The 18,044-nt window shown below is 48.0% G+C and overlaps 1 protein-coding gene across 1 annotated transcript; it reads right to left on the bottom strand.

Annotated features, from left to right (window-relative positions):
- Nucleotides 1-2,712: 2,712 nt before the first annotated feature.
- LOC119372199 (uncharacterized) lies at nucleotides 2,713-5,513 on the bottom strand. The gene is made up of 2 exons (XM_037642675.2): nucleotides 5,301-5,513; nucleotides 2,713-3,135 (listed from the first exon to the last, which is right to left on the bottom strand). Exons 1-2 carry the CDS (start codon nucleotides 5,511-5,513, stop codon nucleotides 2,803-2,805), a joined length of 546 nt encoding a protein of 181 aa, XP_037498603.1. The 3' UTR covers nucleotides 2,713-2,802.
- Between the last annotated feature and the right edge of the window lie 12,531 nt (nucleotides 5,514-18,044).

The following is an 18,044-nucleotide window of genomic DNA, read 5'->3' as shown; positions in this document are numbered from 1 at the left end:
TCATCGACGGCCACAACGTCACCGCTCTCGTCGATACTGGAGCCGACTATTGCGTCATCAGTGGGCCCTTCCCCACGAAGTTGAAGAAAGTTAAGACCGCTTGGGAAGGCCCCGAAATCCGCACCGCTGGAGGCCATCTAATAACGCCGTCTGGAGTCTGCACAGCAAGAGTCACAATCAATAATTGCACGTATCCTGCGAGTTTCGTAATCTTGCAACACTGCTCCAGGGACGTCATACTTGGCATGGACTTCTTAAACCATCACGGCGCCGTCATCGACTTAGAACCAAATCGATAACGCTATCGTCGGACAAAACGACACCGCCGGATGCGAGTCCATGTCAAATGCCCTGAACGTGCTCGAGGATCAAGTTACCATCCCGCCTCGCTCCATCGTCATAATTTCCGTCAGAACCGAAAAAGCTGAAGACATCGAAGGTGTCATCGAGAGCGATCAGCGTTTGCTGCTAGACCGTGACATTTGCGTCGCAAGGGGCATTGCTCGGTTGCATGAAGGAAAAGAAGCGTGATGCTAACGAACTTCAGCCAGGCCGTTAAAAAACAAGTCGATGAAATGCTACGCGACGACATCATCCAGCCGTCCAACAGCCCGTGGGCGTCTCCCGTGGTGCTAGTGAAGAAGAAGGATGGGACCCTACGTTTCTGCGTCGATTATCATCGCCTGAACAAAATCACAAAGAAGGACGTGTACCCTCTCCCACGGATAGACGACACCCTGGATCGACTCCACAACGCGAATTACTTTTCATCGATGGACCTCAAGACCGGCTACTGGCAAATTGAAGTCGACGAGAGAGACCGAGAAAAGACCGCCTTAACACCGGACGGCCTGTTCGAGTTCAAGGTCATGCCCTTCGTCTTTGCTCGGCACCTGCGACTTTCGAACGAGTCATGGATACTGTATTAGCTGGCTTGAAGTGGCAGACTTGCCTTGTATTCTTGGACGACGTCGTTGTGTATTCCTCGAACTTCGACGAACACCTCCAGCGACTTCAATCCGTACTTCAAGCAATCAAGAACTCCGGGCTCACCCTGAAGCCAGAAAAGTGCCGCTTTGCGTACGAGCAGCTCTTGTTTTTGGGTCACGTGATCAGCAAGACTGGAGTGCTCCCAGACCCGCAGAAAACAGCTGCCATCGCCGCTTTCCCGCCACCCACCGACAAGAAGGCCGTGCGCCGACTAAAGGTGGCTATGCCATGCTGTATCATCGCCCCTGCTCCTCACATCACTCCTCCTGGCCATAATTTTCCTTTCACGCTCCTTGCTATACTATACATGGCTATAATGCTATACATTTAGCTCCCCTCACCCTCAGTACCCTTTCACACCTCTTATTCTGTACATGGTTGTGCTATGCTTTAGCACCTCCACTCTTCACGCTCACATCACTCACCCTAACCTTCACTTCCCATTCTCCCCCTTTGCTATACAAACAATACTATACATGGCTATGCTTCCAATTAGCTTTGCACAGCTGCGCCGAGTTTTGAGCGGCTGCCGGGCACGGCTGGAGCTCAAGCTTAGAACAGCTCTGCTGTTGAAAGCACGTCGCCAATCATCTAGTCATCGCAGCACGTTAGAAAATGTTTGTTTCTATTACACAAGTACAGGACCATGTGACTAAATGAAAGGGCTTTCCTATGGTGGTGCAGACGTCGCATGCCATGGTTAATGCTATTATTGTATTGTATGTCTTCGTGATTGCAAGTCGCAGTCAAGGCCGACAGGGAAGGGAAGCTTCGCCTCTGTGAAATCCGAATGGAAGTGCGAGTCGCCGTGCAGGTTTCAGCGTCAGAAACTCGGCCGACCACAAGTTCAAAAATTAAGCGAGCCATACATGCACAATGCTTCTTGTACAGTACTTTACTGATACAGTCATCAATGTAAGAATTACTCAGCAGCAAATCTATGTTATTGTTCAGTCAGTGCGACATTCCTCGAGAAAAAAATGTCAATATCTTGGTTTCGGCATGCCACTGCAGCAGACTCCAACACAATACAGGGAGGGAGCATGAGCACAAGATCAACACATCAAAAATCATTCATGCTAACTGTGTCAACTATACTAAAACATGGGACAGCAAGATGATTAGGCTGTGTCTTAAGATACGTAATAAATTTTCGAAGGCGTTAGCGCGGCTAAAAACAAATGTATGTGTCATAACATGGAAGAAACAATTTAACACCTTCGACATATCGAGGTATTGCTGCCAGTACAATCATTCTAACAAATTCAGTGACCGCATTTTGAGAAGCAACTTAATGTTGTCTTCAAGGAGAACCGTTGTGAAAAGTAATTAGGATTCTATTCTGCTACCCGGCCCCAGGCCGGGGCTTTCCACTTGCCGGATCTTAAATAAAGTTATTTCACTCACTCTATTCTGCTAAGCGTTGATTCCTGTACGTCGATTGAGGTAGCTTCACTTTCCTTTGTTACGCAGCAAAGATATAGACACCTATAATGGTGTTAAAATAAATGTGTGAATAAAAAATTAACTGTAGTGGCATGCAAAAATTTGCGCAAATGAAAAGTGACGTTTCGGCATAGCATGCACAAGTAAATTAACGTGCAACGACCAATCAGCTGAGAAAATACGACAGCAGTTAAACTTTTCTGAATTTCAAAGTTAAGACGCATCACTTGATTTAAGTGCCGCCAATTAAAAATAAGGTGCAACGGTGGGATTGTCACGTGCACCGACACAACGCGCGGGCAGACGTGGAACAGCGCCGTTGTCAGTAGGGGGAGGACTGCGGCTCGAAGAAAAAACTGTCGACGCTCAAAAGTCCACGACGTCAGCCAAGCTAAGGTAGGAGCAGATGCGCGCCTGCATGCGTCGGCCGATCATGTCTAGCGTCGTCTTTTTCTTCTTGGCTTTGCGATTCCGTTCGCACACGACTGCGGCTTGAACGACACCTGTGAGGACGAAGTAGTTGAAAACGAGCCTCTGGCGCGCCTCAGCGACCTTCTCGAGCGCAGACTCGCGGCAGATATCCAGATCCATGACCAGCCTTAGTGGCACCGATTCGCAGTGCTGCAGGGTGTCGAAGGCAAGTGCGTCCACCTTTTCCATGGAGCCGTTGACGAAGCGGACTGCTCGGTTGAGGAGCACCTGCGCTTCAGAAGAGGGCGTACATTTATTCGCGAAGCATGCCGTGACGCCAATTTCAGTCACAGAAATATGTTGTGGATGAACGCGATTAAGCCCCGTTTGTTGAGCGATAGCTCAGTTTTGCTCAGAGAGACAGAGAATAAACTTTATTGAAGAATTAGAGTACGTGGCTAATCCCGGGTGGAGCCCTCTTGTAGAGCCCCACTGGCCACGGCGGCTCGCCGGGCCTGGTCTAGGGTCACCAGTTGGCTCCCCAGTGCCAGCTCGGAAAGCCGTGCCTCCCAAGACCACGTTGTGTGTATTTGTAGTGAGCGCACCAACCTAGATACGCACTGGCTGCCCGCTCGGTACATTGGTAAGTGTTGTGTGTAAGTGTGGCTGTGTGGTCACTACACCAGGGACATACCCCTGTTGTGTGTACCTGTGGAAAAATTGCGTGTAGTTTTGATATGTGGGGATATGTGTTCGTTTGGAGGCGGCGCCAATCCCGGGCTTCTTGGCTGCTCAAGTTGGGATGTGGAGGGGCGTACTGGCGTCTTGTAAGGCGTTGGTTTTCCAATATCTGCCTGCTTGTTACACTTTGTTCTTCATGGTGCCCTGTGAGATGTCCGGAGGAGAGTCCTGCGTCTCGGCCAGTAAGTGCGCGAGCTACGCAGTTTGCCTCCTCGTTCCCCCTCAGGCCTTCATGCCCTGGGCACCAAGTGACGCCATGTGCCTCCATCAACGTGGGCCCCAAAATATCAGTCACGCATCTTGGAAGTGTGCCTCTAAGGTATAAGCGACACGCAGCTTGTGAGTCTGTCAAAATATACGCTGGGCGCCTCCTTCTTTCGGCTTCTCTAATTGCCAAGGCTATGGCTGCTGCCTCTGCGGTGGCACTTGATCGGGTGGCTAGGGACGCGCAGGCCACGACTTTGCTTTTGTTAGTCACTGCCAATGCATATGCTTGTTTTCTGGAGCCTTGTGGCGGCGCGGGATAAAGACTGGCGTCGGTAATGTAGGCGTCTGGATCGCTACTTCTCTGCAAGAGCTTTCGGGCTCGCTCTTGACGGCGCTTTTAGATGCGAAGTATCTTAAGGTCGAGCTCAATCCGGCGGTGGTGGTGGTGGTGGTGTGCGGCGTGACCACCCTTACTGCGCATGCGAATACCCTCTCCACACACTTCCTCTCCACTCCCCCTCTCCCATTCCCCTCTCCGCCTTCCCTCTCCCCTTCCCCTCCCCACTTTCCCTCTCCACTTTCCCTCTCCAGATTCCCTCTCCACATTCCCTCTCCACTTTCTCTCCACTTTTCCTCTCCCATACCCCTCTCCCATACCCCTTTCCACTCTTCCTCTGAAACGCGGGCTAGACATGCCGAAATTCTGTCCTGCGCAACGCCGCGATGAGCTCGAGCGCATGCGCGTCCCCTCCCCTTCTCTCTCCTCTCCTACGCTGCCCCCCTCTCGCCCGCCTGTCGACCGCGTTCCCCGCTCGCCCTGTGAGAATTAACGGCCAGGCTAGATGGAAGATACGACGCGCGTAGCGTCCCTCTTCGCGTTCCACGACGCGAGGTCGGTAGCATGCCCAACGAACGCCAACGGAACGCGATCGTGCAAGTGCTCCGGCTTCGCATCGCCTCATGGTCCCCTTTAGCGGGAGATGTGTAATTTTTTGTTGTAGAGCGGGTGCATGTTTTTTGGAACTGGTTCGACGATGATTTGATCACGCATTTTGCTTGGGTACAATATCCGGCGACTTGGTCCTACTCCTTGGTGACTCCATACTCCTTCCGTGGTCGGCGACTTGGTCCATACAAAAATTTATTTCTGTATGGAACAAGTGAATTTCTTTCTAGGTTGGCCGAGCGAATATTTTGTGTGTGGGCCGAGCGCATCAATATGTGAGTGGGCCAAGTGAATCTATATATTGGTGGCCAAGTGAATTGTTTGTGTGTAGACAAACAAATTTTCTAGGGATGTCATGAGATTTCAAGGAGGGCGTAGGTGAGGGCAGGTAATGTACTACTTTGCGCACGTCACGTAAATAACAAATATAGGGCGGCAGTCATGCTCCCGCACGTATACGAGTATGTTTGTGACGTCACTCATGGTTAGATACTCCATCGGTCGATCTGTTCATCTATGCACGTGTCAGAGCCCGACTCATTTAAAATGGAAAGCTCACCGTGTTGCTCCTTAGAGCATCCCTGATGACGGGGTCATTGGAGCGCTCAGAAAGCCCAATCCTCACGACTACGTTCATCAGAAAGCGGTTCCGAAGGATCGCCTCCTTGAGTTCGCGGCAGATGCTGCGGACCTGCACCGTGCAGTCGACCACAGGGTCATTATCTGCTACAACGACGGTGAGAAAGATGATCTTTCGGTTGCGCTCGACCATTTGTCCTAGCGCTCTGGCCGTTTCTCTTCTGGAAGGTGATGGAACGGAATTCAATGACAGAGATGGTGCGGTTCTTTCGAGGGCTCGAAACAGTAGGACCACGTCGGCATCGGGTAATCTGACGCTCAGCGACAAATGCCTGCGGGAGAAAGAAAGAGGCGTCCACATTCCTTAAGAGTAACTGCCGTCGTGCGCGAAACTGTTTGTTTGTTGAGGCAGACACGTTTACGTTTATTACTGTGATACAAGGGGTGTTCAAATCAAAAGGCACGAAACGTGGTAACAACATGACCGTTACATAGATGCCTATGCCGCTATGGGAAAATGTAGCGAGACATCTAGGGATGCGATTGGAGTCAGTGCCGGGTATCGGAGCATGCTGGGGCGCCCGCATGCGCAGTAGAGAGCAGAGCCTTTATCAAAACGCCGTCCAACTGACGTGGCAGCGCGTGTGAAGATAAGATGGCGTTCACATTGCGAAATTCGACGATAGACAGCAGGGCGTTATCCGATTTCGGACAGCGGAAGGTATTAAACCGGGCACCATTCATCGCCTGGGATTTCCACGTTTGTTCCCCTAAAGAACACCTGAAAGGGAAGCGCTTCAGTTAGGACGACGAACTCAAGGACGCTGTGAAGATCTGGGTCTCGTCACGGCCACAGGAATTCTGGGAGCAACGAATCCTTCGGCTCTTTCATCAATGGGATCGTTGTGATCAGGCACATAGTATATGCTTTAAACAAAGTCTTCATTTATACCCACAGTGTCGTTTCGTACCTTTCATTTGAACGCCCCTTGTGTAACAGCGGCTAGCCAACGTTAACTCGCAGTACGGGCAATACGCGAGTGAACACCGTAGGCTTCAAGCGGGAAACTTCACGCTAACTCATCTGTGATCGTCTAGTATATTTTAGTATTGATAACATACGTCTATAATATCCTTTTATGCCTTACATGTCGGAATAGGCGGTAATAACCTATGAATACACACGAGCTCCGCCCTTAAGTGCGGCTCTTCTGTCAACCTATGCAAGAGAGTTGTTTGCTGGTTTTCCTTCGAAGCACAAGTATTTCGTCGTAACGAATGCTACGTACAATTTGAAATAATATGAGTTGTTCCCGACTAAATATTTGGCTGACTACAAATGTCAGCGTATCGGAGTATCATCGGGACCCTCAAGTTTCTTACTGGGGATGTGCAAATATTTGAAAGTTGGAATGGGAATGAAATATTTTTATATAAGAAGGAAACTTGATTCGAAAAGCGCGTATGAATATCTGTCCCGGATAACCTGCCACGGCTGAATATGCGCCTGAAGGGCCAAATACTCTTAACAAAACACCTTGTGGGGCTAGTTGGTGATGCGTATTTGTCTTTTTGAAAGATATCCAGCGCTATAAACTTCAAACGCAAACACACAGAAAGATGTGACGGGACGGGTGCTGTATGTACTCCAACAGAGTTTATCAAAAATAGACATATGCTGCGCACGACGCGGAAGATCCTGGGCGTATGCCCATTCCGGGCAAAAGATTGAAAAAAAAGAAAAAAACGTACGCTGCTTATAATGGCCTATCGAGTAATGTGTATTCGCTTGCGCGCAAGGAGACAGAAATGGTGCTGACGCCCTTATCAGCCTTTTGCTTGATAAAAAAAAAAGCTTTAGGAAACTCGCGAGCTAATCTGTCCTTACTTTTAGCTGGAATTTTCATTCCCTGAAGTCGTGGCTCACAGTTTCTGCATATCTTGCAAGAGCGACAATGGGTGGGTAGATTCATGAACGTGGCTGATCATCATCTAAAGATCTTGCATGTTCCACTGAGAAAGACATGCCATCCCGTCATGTATTCCTGTGTGCTTGTGTTTGAAGCTTAGCGCTAAATATCTTTCCAAAAGGGGAAATAAGCAAACTCGTGCCCTCTTGAATATTCGAATAATGGCTTACCGAGTGCTGTACATTCCTATTTTTACAGTAGAACATCGTGAATACGCGGTCTTCTTAAGCCTACCACGGTTAAAAAAATCCGATGAATCCCCAACGGAGCCTCCATAGAGCCCAATGAATTCGCCAATTAATTCGCATTAGGCGTAGCTCATGCTGTACCAAGCGGCAGAGTGTGCCGCGATCATAATTTGTCGCATTATGGTCAAGTCAACCCACAACTCGCGCTGTCGTCGCGACCACAATGTGCCGCAATAGCGCCTTCCGCATTTCCGGAAAACGTATCAATAAACAGTTTCAGAATCAGGTGCGGTTGGTTGTATCAATGGAGAGTTTTAGCTTGCCTGTAAACTCCTTTACGCTAGTACTAGAACGGTTTACCGTAGCCGTAAACGTGGGAGGTTGCTTTGGTGTCGCCATCTGGAGGTGCCGAGATGACCCAAGAAAGCACAGAATTTTTGCTGCATAAAGCTAGAGCGTTATAGTTCTCGGGTAAGGTTATATTTTTGATCTTTTTTCTCCCTCAGGAACACTAGATTAAAACACAGACGCGTGTATGTAACTTTGGTTGCACGAAGCGCACATGATGTCGATACTATCGTACTGCAACTAGGGGTACCTTACCTGTAACCCGGTATTCGGTAAACCCGTTTGCGCAATTTGGAATGACATACAAGCTTAAAAAGCTCTAACGCATCATAGAGAGGGCTAACCTGCGTTTCCTTGCAAGGAAAGAAAGAAGGTAGGAGAAACTTTATTAAGCGGCTAATTTAACGGAAATTCTGGGTAGGACCCTCAGTTCAGGACCGCAGTGGCTGCTGCGGCTCGTTGACAATCCTGGACTTTCAATTTGTTGTAGATCTCATGTTCACTTCAGTTAAAAGGAAACCAGCTAATGACTACTGTTTTTCGTTCTATCTTTTCTTCTGTTGGTTGCAATGCTTCTTTTTTTATTGAACATCCGAGCCTTCCAAATTCTCAATCAGTGGCTTAAAACTTCGACTTCTTCCAAGGGAAGGTGAGATCCCTTAGATAATTAGTTAACCAGTCGACACTTCACATTTCTTGAAGAAGTTAAATTAAGAACATGCATGCCCTAAGCTACTCCAAACAGAAGAACTGAGCGATACTTTCCTCAGCGACTTCGACGTAGCCAAAGTGTGGGTCAGCCTTTGGACCGCGGTTCCTTGCGGAAGCTCTGCGAATTCAAGGTAGACCATGTCGAGATTTCGATGGTCGGCGATGGCCCGTAAGCATTCAGGCGCGTCTTCGCGCTCGCCAGTTCAGGCAAACGGAGGGCGTATGGGATGCTGGATGCTGTGTAATAAGTCCGACGCTCGAGGGTTGACCCAGTGAACTTGATGCGGGAGAGGCATCCATCTGTTGATCTTACGAAACAACGAGGCGACCTCTTCCGCAGGGTGTTGGTCTGTCATGTTGACCACCAGCGCCTCTAGCGTCTTATTCACCTGCAAACATTGGACCCCGAAAACTTCTATATCCGCAACGCCCAAAAAAGCCCCGTATAATGACGACAGTTGGACTATTGGCGATGTGAAATACAACAGTCGACCTGATCAATAATAAGGAGGTCACTTTAGAATTAAGAAAATCGCGACACTTTACACAGAAAGACTCAGTGCATCAGATGCATAGGTATGTGAACAGGAGGGCGGCTGCCCTCGCCAAACCATAATCATTTAAGAAGGGCTCTAAGTCGGCCCCACACCTTAGTGGGACCTGTCCCGTTTCTGGTTAAAGTGGAGTGTTATAGCCATGCTAGTTTTTCACGATCACGGCAGCCAAGGACAGCGGATGTTGCATTGGAAGGGCTGACTTCCCGCCTGTGTCCACGAAATGCCTGGGACCAAAGGCAGGCTGTTGTAAGCAGCACTTCATCCCTTTATTTTTTCTTTTCCATTAAATGCAAGGCTTGTTTTCTGTCGGACTCGACCAGCGGGGTTGGGAAAGGGGGGGGGGGTGGACCGCGGCAGTGAAACTTCGTTGCCCTTAACGCGGAACCGTGCCCACATCAACATTGAGATGTAGTACATACTCTTAACTAGAAAAAGGCAACATAGTATAACATACCAAATTTGTCGTAGAGATGAACACATGGTGCTACTCTCAGTTCTGTGCAAACTATTCACTTAGGTAATTTTGAATAGAATAATGGAAACAGGTCATCTTAACCTAAAGAGCAAGCTTGCTAGATGACAAGAATATTCTGCAATGCATCCTAGCTTTGCTATCCATCACGTAGTTGAGAAATCTGCTAAGAGAACCAAACCCCTTTACATGGCTCCAATAGACTGCGAAGATACATTGGTCTCAGCAGAGGTACTGGCAGTTTTGGGGCATTGAACCACCTAGAACCACTCGAGGCTGTGTGAACACCGTAGTCAACATCAACAATGACTGCGAAGCTTCCACTCTTCGTCCACAAGGAAAGGAAAATATTGGCGAATAAGAAAGGGCTCAGGCCGGTTGATCGAATAACTTCCATAATGTTCACCACATACTCAGCTAAAGTGCAAAAGCTAGTTCATTGGGAAAAATAGCAAATAATATTAAATAAGATTCGGTAAAGAACTTACGGTCGGTAGATGACATCGCACTTTTGAGCAACGATGGCAACAAATAGAAAAAAAAGTTTTGAAAACCAGAGCTGAGAAAGTATCAAACAATAAACAAACCTCCTTTAGAATCAGAATCGAGAATGTTTAGATCTAAGCCAAGCACTAACAGTGCAGTGCACTCATGAAAAGGAAGTCGACGAGAGGATAAGGAGGCGCTGAAGCGCACACGGCCGACATTCCCAAATCATGGCAGGTATTTAAGCATTGCGCCTGAAGCTAAAAGTGTAAAATCAGTGCGTTCTACAAGTTCTAACTCGCGGGGCGGAAAGTGGGAGTATAACAATTAATCTTGGCAAGAAACCAAGAACCACGGCGGGCGCGATAGAACGAACAACGATATTACGCCATAACAGCGCAAACTGCAGGACAGGGAAGCCGACAGCCCACTACGCCATGAGAGATGAAATTGAGCCCGGTGTAGCAGAAATGTAATGTACAAGGGTTGTTAGATGTGCCAGTGGGTTCATGAAGATTATGCAGTGGAGCGCCAATTACAGGGCAGTGAAACACATTGTACCCTGACATGAACACGCATTTCGCGCTGACGTCAACACGTGACGCCATGCAGTGTGACGCCACAGTGACGTCACAATGACTTCACAAATTCTGGCGACCTGTAACCTCACGATGACGTCATATGGTGACGTCATACCGCTATTATTGCATCCCTCGTGTTGACGGTGACGGTCAATTTTCGCGTTTGATGAGGCATCTAAGGCCTTAATAAACCTAAGAACGTCCGCCTTACCTTCAGGGTACTTATCATGTCGGACAAAGCGTCAGTTGTGAAATGGTTGTCTTCCAGATCAAGCTCGCGCAGTCGCTTGTCGATGAGAAGTCTGTATGCGGCGCACGCCGCGAAAGTTTCACCCAGGCCACACTTGAGCAGTTTTAGGTGAACCAGGACACCTACGCCGACGAGATACGAATGGCAATAAGAAATACGACTCGCACAAGCTATCGTACATGTCAAAGAGAATGTACGCTTCCGCGACCAAGAACTATCTTTATCAGAACGGCTATACTCGCAATGTAATGCGACAAACACACAATCGCTTTGGTTAGTAACGTGAAAATTTGGGCGAGTTGGTGATGCATGGTGAACCACAGCGCAACTACCGAGACGAGCGCGATAAGAAGGAGGACACGCATGAAGGAATTGTAAGTCAGCGCCTTGTATGTCTTTATCGTCCTCGTCTCGGTAGTTGCGTTGTGGTTCACCACGCTTTGGTTAACCACAGAACTCTAAGGCAGCTGACGACCCTTAGTGCTCTTCATCGTCTGCCGCAAGCTCGGGCGAAGGAGCCAATTGAACGTCCGCGTTTCGGTGCGGTGGCCTTGGTCTCATCATCATCGTCATTCACCAGCCTGACTACGCATAACGCAGGGCAAAGGCCTCTCCCACGTTCCTCCAAATAACACGGTCCTATGCTTGTGGCGGCGGCGGTCTGCCGTCACAGTTCTTTATCTCATTTGCTTATCTCTCACGTGCTTGCCTTTTAGAATCCGGTCTGCTACTCTCGATGTCCACCGTTCATATCGCCTTCTCGCTACATGCCCATTCCTTGCCCATTTCTGCTTAACTTCGACTAAGATGTCCTTAACGCATGTCTGTTCCTTGACCTACTCTGCTCACTTCAGGTCCCTTAAGGCTACACCTTTCATTTTTCTTTCCAAGGCTCGCTGTGTCGTCCTCTATTTAAGTTAAACCCCTTTTCTCCCAGCTGGATTCCGCCCCGTAGGTTAGTACCGCTAAGATGCAGCTGTTACATACATATCTCTTAAGGAATACTGGTAAACTACTATTTATGATTTCAGGATTCCTTCCTTTGGTCTAAACGATCATCAAACCGGTAAGTCAACACCACGCGCAGTTGAAAGCTAAAAAATCAATCGCACTCAAAATTGAGGTAGATTTAGACACTGTGCCTTAAATTTTCGTGTCGCAAGCACACAAGTTCGCAAGCCGAAGGTGTTATCCGTAAATCGCTTCGTGAGCTCTTGGTCAGCTGCCACGAAAAGCACAATATATCCGCGTTGCCGGCAATTTCGCGCCTACACTTGCCGCGCAACGTTCGCTAGGCAAGCGCCTTCTCCGGAGGTACATACGAGCATTCTACACTTCTTACAGTTCGAATAACGTCACCAAATAATCGGCGGAAAAAAATTTGCAACAGTGTGGCGCAGCTAGAGGGCATGTACTTGCCTCCAATAAGATTCGCGTACGCTTCCTCTAAAGCCACGTCGCACTTCCCGCAATTCACAAACGTGAGTTTTCGGAGCCGGGTTGTTGGCTGAGGTGGTAGCATCTCGGCAGTGAAGTGGAGAGGCGCCCTGAGCACTGTCAGCGCGGGGACCATAGCTTGGATGTCCTCGGCGTCGACACGGCAGTCGCGCACAGTAAGCGACCGCAGTGATCGACTCTGCACAGCCGCTGCTAGGAGGGCACATGAGCGGAAATCTGAGGGCCCCCTCACCTGCAGCAAGATACGAAGGAGCACGCTATGAGTCTTCCTTAGGTGCACAACGCTATGAGTCTTCTTTTGGTGGAGTACACTACGAGTCTTCCAGGTTTATTGTGGTCGTTGCTCGATAAACGTAGAGAAAAAAAAGCACAGAACCACACTGGACAGGAGCTAAACTTCAACTGGTTTCTTCCGGGACTTCCAACCTGGTCTTCCAGGTTGCCAACAAAAGTGACGCAAACTTAAAAAAAATTTTTTGGACAGTTTAGTCAGTCAAATGCATCAGACGATCAGGCAGTGCGTCAATCAGTAAATGGATCCACTAATATTGGACTATTTATTACTCAATAAATCATTATATACATTTACACAACAAATGATTCGTCAGTCGTTCCTTCTATCGTCAATAAATTGATGACTGCACCCAAAATGCAATAATGAATATAATAATTAGGTCAAAATAAATGTTAACGCACAAAAGAATAAACCATTGAATCCGACCATAATCAATGATTCCATAAATGCATCTAATCACGCGTTTATCAATAAAGCAGAGTACCGCTCGAATATCCTGGCATCATAGGTGCTGCAACTGTAGTCGCCATAAGTTTAAGAATTTAGAGAATTAGAGAGAGAGAAACGACTTTATTAGAGGTCAAACTAAAACCTATAGACGTTCCTACGCCAGGAGGACCATGGCCAGCTGGTCCGCGAAGGCCGCTGACGGAAACCGTACCGGACAGTGGGGAGGTGATAATTTAGAATATTGGCTTTTGATCTGACTGTACAACATCAATGAAATGAGGAACCAATGTGAACTGCGAACTGCACCATGAAAGGAAACGCAGGCAGAACACGTACGCTGAAGTAAAGTGGTCACGCGCAACATATTGTCTAATCAATGTTATGCACTATCATTCATGGGAGAAACCGTGCATTCCACCTCACTCATCGTCGTCACCTTTGAGCTTTTCAAAAAAAAAAAAACCTGTTGATCAAATTGCGCAGCGAAGCTCAGCAGCACAGCACAAATTAGAACAAAGGTGATGGCAATTCACTGCCTACTACTGCAGTATCAGCATCGTAAAGCATGGCTTTGGCTTCGGCCCCTCCGTTTGGACCAGTCACTGGGTATCCAGTCGCTGGACTGGTATCCAGTTGCTGGACAGGTCCAACCTTATTAACGCGGGCGTGCTGACCTTGGTCACGTCGTAAATCATATGCCGCCAACCGAAGTTATGTCCACTCAGTTCGAACGCCTGGCTGCCATTTTTCTACTAGCCTTGGTCACTTTACACTAGTGAACCAGGTGCTTTAAACAAGTTATCAATGTAGCGATATCCATGACGGCTGTCAAAAAAAGTAACTCTTACGGAGGGCGAACCGTCTTCACAAAGGAGTGATTGCACTTGAGCTAATGGGATCGAGGAGTGCAGATACTAGCAGAGACTAACGCGTACAGTAACTAGTATCTACTGCAGCTGGCTGTAACCATAGTTCGCCGCTGCCAACTGAAGTACGTCGTAGCTGAGGCTACTGTGGCCGTGTACATAGGCGGGCGCAGGATTCTCCAATAGGGCGGGGGGGGGGCGGGGGGGGAGGGGCTTTGCAGCAGCGAGGAACTCCTACCCGAGTCCCGTGTGCGAGCAAGTGAGTGAACTTGTTTTGTGCGCTTTCCACGACACTGGTGGTTTCCTTAACAATTTTGTTAGTGCAAGCCAGCGCGTTCCTGCGCTTGAAGCGTTTTCATAAATGTAAATGTTTCGTCAAGTCGTCTTTCAAGCACATGTGTGGTTGTATGTAAATAGTTAAAACGAACATAATCGACAATGCCATAAGCACTGACCGAACAAATCTGCTAGATGGTTCGTGCTGCAACTGACAAAGGCTCCAGTAGCAAGTCGATTTGGAACTCCCAGAAAAGTGTTTCCCAGGTGACTACCGAGGTCCCAGAAACTGCCAAGGTTAAGGCCGGTGTATTGTGTCGCCTGCCATTATGATTGGTCAAATGCAAGCGCCACTTGATCACGCTGCGTGTAAGGACTGAGTCAGGCTTTATCACTTATTCCGAGCCGTACAGATCCGGGAGATTTCTTTCACGAAACCAAACACGATGCGCGCTAGACTTCCGCGTGCAATGGTGAAAAGGGCATAAACGGTTTCTTTATGCATATATATGAAGCTCCGTTGACGACCGATCAGTTGGGCATGGTGTCGTCTTGTGGGTGTGCAGGCATTTCGGATTCACCAAGAGTGCTGGGTGTCCTTTTTTTTTCATTAGGAAACAGGGCGCTCGGAGCTTTACGTTAGAATTTCTACGCTAATTACACGAAATAAATCTGACGCTCCAATTATCTTGCTACCATATGAATGATATAATAACGCAGGGGTTAGTTAGGGCTCGTGCATGCGGCTTCCGGTGTTATAGTGACAGTGCTTGAACGGTTATCTGGATTCAGTTACGTCACTTAGGTTACATAACTTTGTTTGGCAATGACAGCGGGGCTGGTACGTTGTTCACTGCATGATCTCTGGCTTTCATCTTAACGCTAGCAAAGTTGACGCGATGTATGGTTTGAATAAGTCCCCATCTTTGGTGGGAAATCATTATGCTGTAGGGCTTCAATACTTTTCGCTTTTCGCAAATGTCCGCGGTGTGCTTCCGCTGTTTCTTGTTCGTTCACCAAACGCACCGGGAAGTGCGTGGACGCTCACAGGTATAATGTGCACGCTGTTTAACAAGGATGTCCATGCTTGCACGGTTTTCCCCTCTCCCGGTCTTGTCACCAATGCCAACCTAACACGCCTGGTAAGCACACAGTTACGGTTTTTTGCAAACGTCGATTGGATGACACGCATACGTTCCCGCAGATCAAGTTCATACGAGCAACTTTCCGCACAACTGACTCCGTTGAATGCAAAACCGCGTGTATTTAGCAGTTCATTTCAAGCGAGAATGTGTGAGAACATAAGCGAAGCTCCCTTTCTTTCTTCTCTTAATTTGATAATGCCAGAGAGAATTTGTCCAGCGCTAAAAGAAGCGAGGAATTACCAGTTAATTAATAGGTGCATCCACTGGCGTATTCGCCTGGAAACAATGATCTAGGGCCGCAAATGATAAAGCTAGTAGTAGCTGCGTAGTAAAGCCCGGATAACATCTGGCAGATACTTTTATAGCGGCTGCTAATACTATGGACCAGTAGAGGAGGCAACAGTGGAACTGCGAAACCTTGCTAATTTCCGATTGATCGTATGCTACAAAAGGCGTGACTTCAACAAGTATCTGTGCACGTGCATTATCACTGCAAATGATGCCGTTTATTTTATTGCGTAGTCGCAGAGAATTATGAACCCAAAAGAACGACCTTAAAGAAACTACGTGTGCTATCTGTGTTATTCTTGCTTTACCGCCATGCTAGCGGCCCCTTTAATAAAAATTTGATATGAAGATATCTTCATGAGAACGCTGTAGCACAGGGGCGTAGCCAGAAAATTTTTTTCGGGGGGGGGGGGGTTCAACCATGCTATATGTATGTTCGTGCGTGCGTTTGTATGTGTGCGTGTATATATACGCAAGCAAAACTGAAAAAATTTCGGGGGGGGGGGGTGAACCCCCCCAACCCCTCCCTTGGCTACGCCCCTGCTGTAGCAGAGGGCTCCAGAAATTACGATCATGTGGTGTTCTTTAACGTGCACTGATATCACACAGTACAGGGGCCTCTAGACTTTCGCCTCCATCTAAATGCGACCGCTGCAGCTGGGATCGAACCCACGACTTTCTGGTCAGCTGCCGAGCGTCGTAGCCACTTCACTACCGCGGCGGACTACTCGTGCACTAACGTGCACGCGTAGTGGCACTAACGCCATTGTTTTTTTAACAATTGTAAAGTACTCGACCTACTAATGTTACCGTAAGGTTAGAATATAATGTAACAATGCGCCGTACATCAATTTCTTCCAGGGTCACGTGGTGTCGGACGACGTCTGCCAGAGCCTGGCCCTCCCGCGCGATCACAAAGAATTCTTGCATGCACAGGGACTTCACACTCCGGTTGCGAGCCAAGTGGTCCAGGAAGAGGCCAGCGTTTTCGTCATTAGCCTGCATGATCCACAGTTTACAGAGAATTTTAGTCTAGAGTTATTCAGTAGACACAAACAACAGTACTCGATACTTTACAGACCGCAAACAAGATCGCTTGACAGGACGCAAGGAAACAATCGTTGAGAAATGTCTAACATGCGGGAATGCAAATTCAATGAAGACGTTAAATCACCAGGCGCCGATTATTGCCTCATGCCATAGATGTCCAATATAAGAAGTCCTTGAAAGCAAACGCGCAATTTTAGACACCACGGAAATAAGAAACCAGGACGAGCCCCTGTCTCCAACAGGCGCTCGTCCTGTTTCTTACTTCCATGGTGTCCAAAACTGCGCGTTTTATTTCTAGATGATTCACCAACTAGCCCCTCAAGAAGTACTTACAGGAAAGTCTGTTAGCGACCATCCTGTTGCATCTATGGCACAACTCATTTAGAAAGGAAAAATAAAGGCAGATTCACATAGTTTTGGATCACATGGCTTTCACACGGGGGAAAGCCAAGTGATCGAAAGGAGTGAAATGGGTTAACACGTCATTCGAAAACCGTAGCGGCCTCACGAGTAAACAACCTCATTCATGAACTCTTGCTCATGCAGTGCCGCGTACTCCGTCGAATCGGAGGCCATCTCCTGCCTGTAGGTTTTTTTTTCAGCCTAACGGCGATGCAACATGGAGCTTATCTCATAAACATCTCCAAACTATGACTAGTTCTTCGTACAATCATTTTCATTCAAGGCAATACCAATAGCTACCGGTTTTCATCGCTCCAACGACGATTCAGCAGATCCGATTCAACCGGCTTGGTGATGCCACGAGGCAGGCACCTTTATAACTTACCAACCTGTACTTTTATTATGTACAATTCTAGCGGAAAAGCCTATCGTCGGGCCGATACATAAGTCACCGCAAGAACGCCGCCATGTTGCAAGGCTGCGAATGTTGCCGGCTGACGATACGCTTTGTACACTGGATAGTACTCTTTTGTAATCTGGCGTCTTATGCCAGCTTATGACCCCCTCCTCCTCGTCGTCCTCCTCCTCCTCCTCCTCCTCCACAACCCTTCAGAACCGCATACCTTAGCAGCCGCAATTTCCGTCTGAGTTATTTCAGGACATGGGAGTATACTGTTGGAATGAAACATGTGTAAGTGCTCTTCCCAATTTCATCAACAATAATGACAAATATATGGTCTATAAGAAACACGAAAACGACGCAGCCTGTTCGGCTTCCAATCCTTGTAGCCCTTCTCAACAAAAGACAGATAAAAGACGTATACCTTTGGCAAGCACTCTTCATAAGCTGTTTCAAAAACTCAAAAAGGGTCCCATTCGCAGGGCTCCAAGACAACTCGAAGGCGAAAGCCATTTTTTTGTGAGTTAGTGC

This window comes from Rhipicephalus sanguineus, chromosome 10 (assembly GCF_013339695.2).
Source record: "Rhipicephalus sanguineus isolate Rsan-2018 chromosome 10, BIME_Rsan_1.4, whole genome shotgun sequence".
NCBI lineage: Eukaryota > Metazoa > Arthropoda > Arachnida > Ixodida > Ixodidae > Rhipicephalus > Rhipicephalus sanguineus.
Note: the sequence above shows the minus strand (reverse complement) of the source record. Positions and strands in the feature narration are given on the sequence as shown.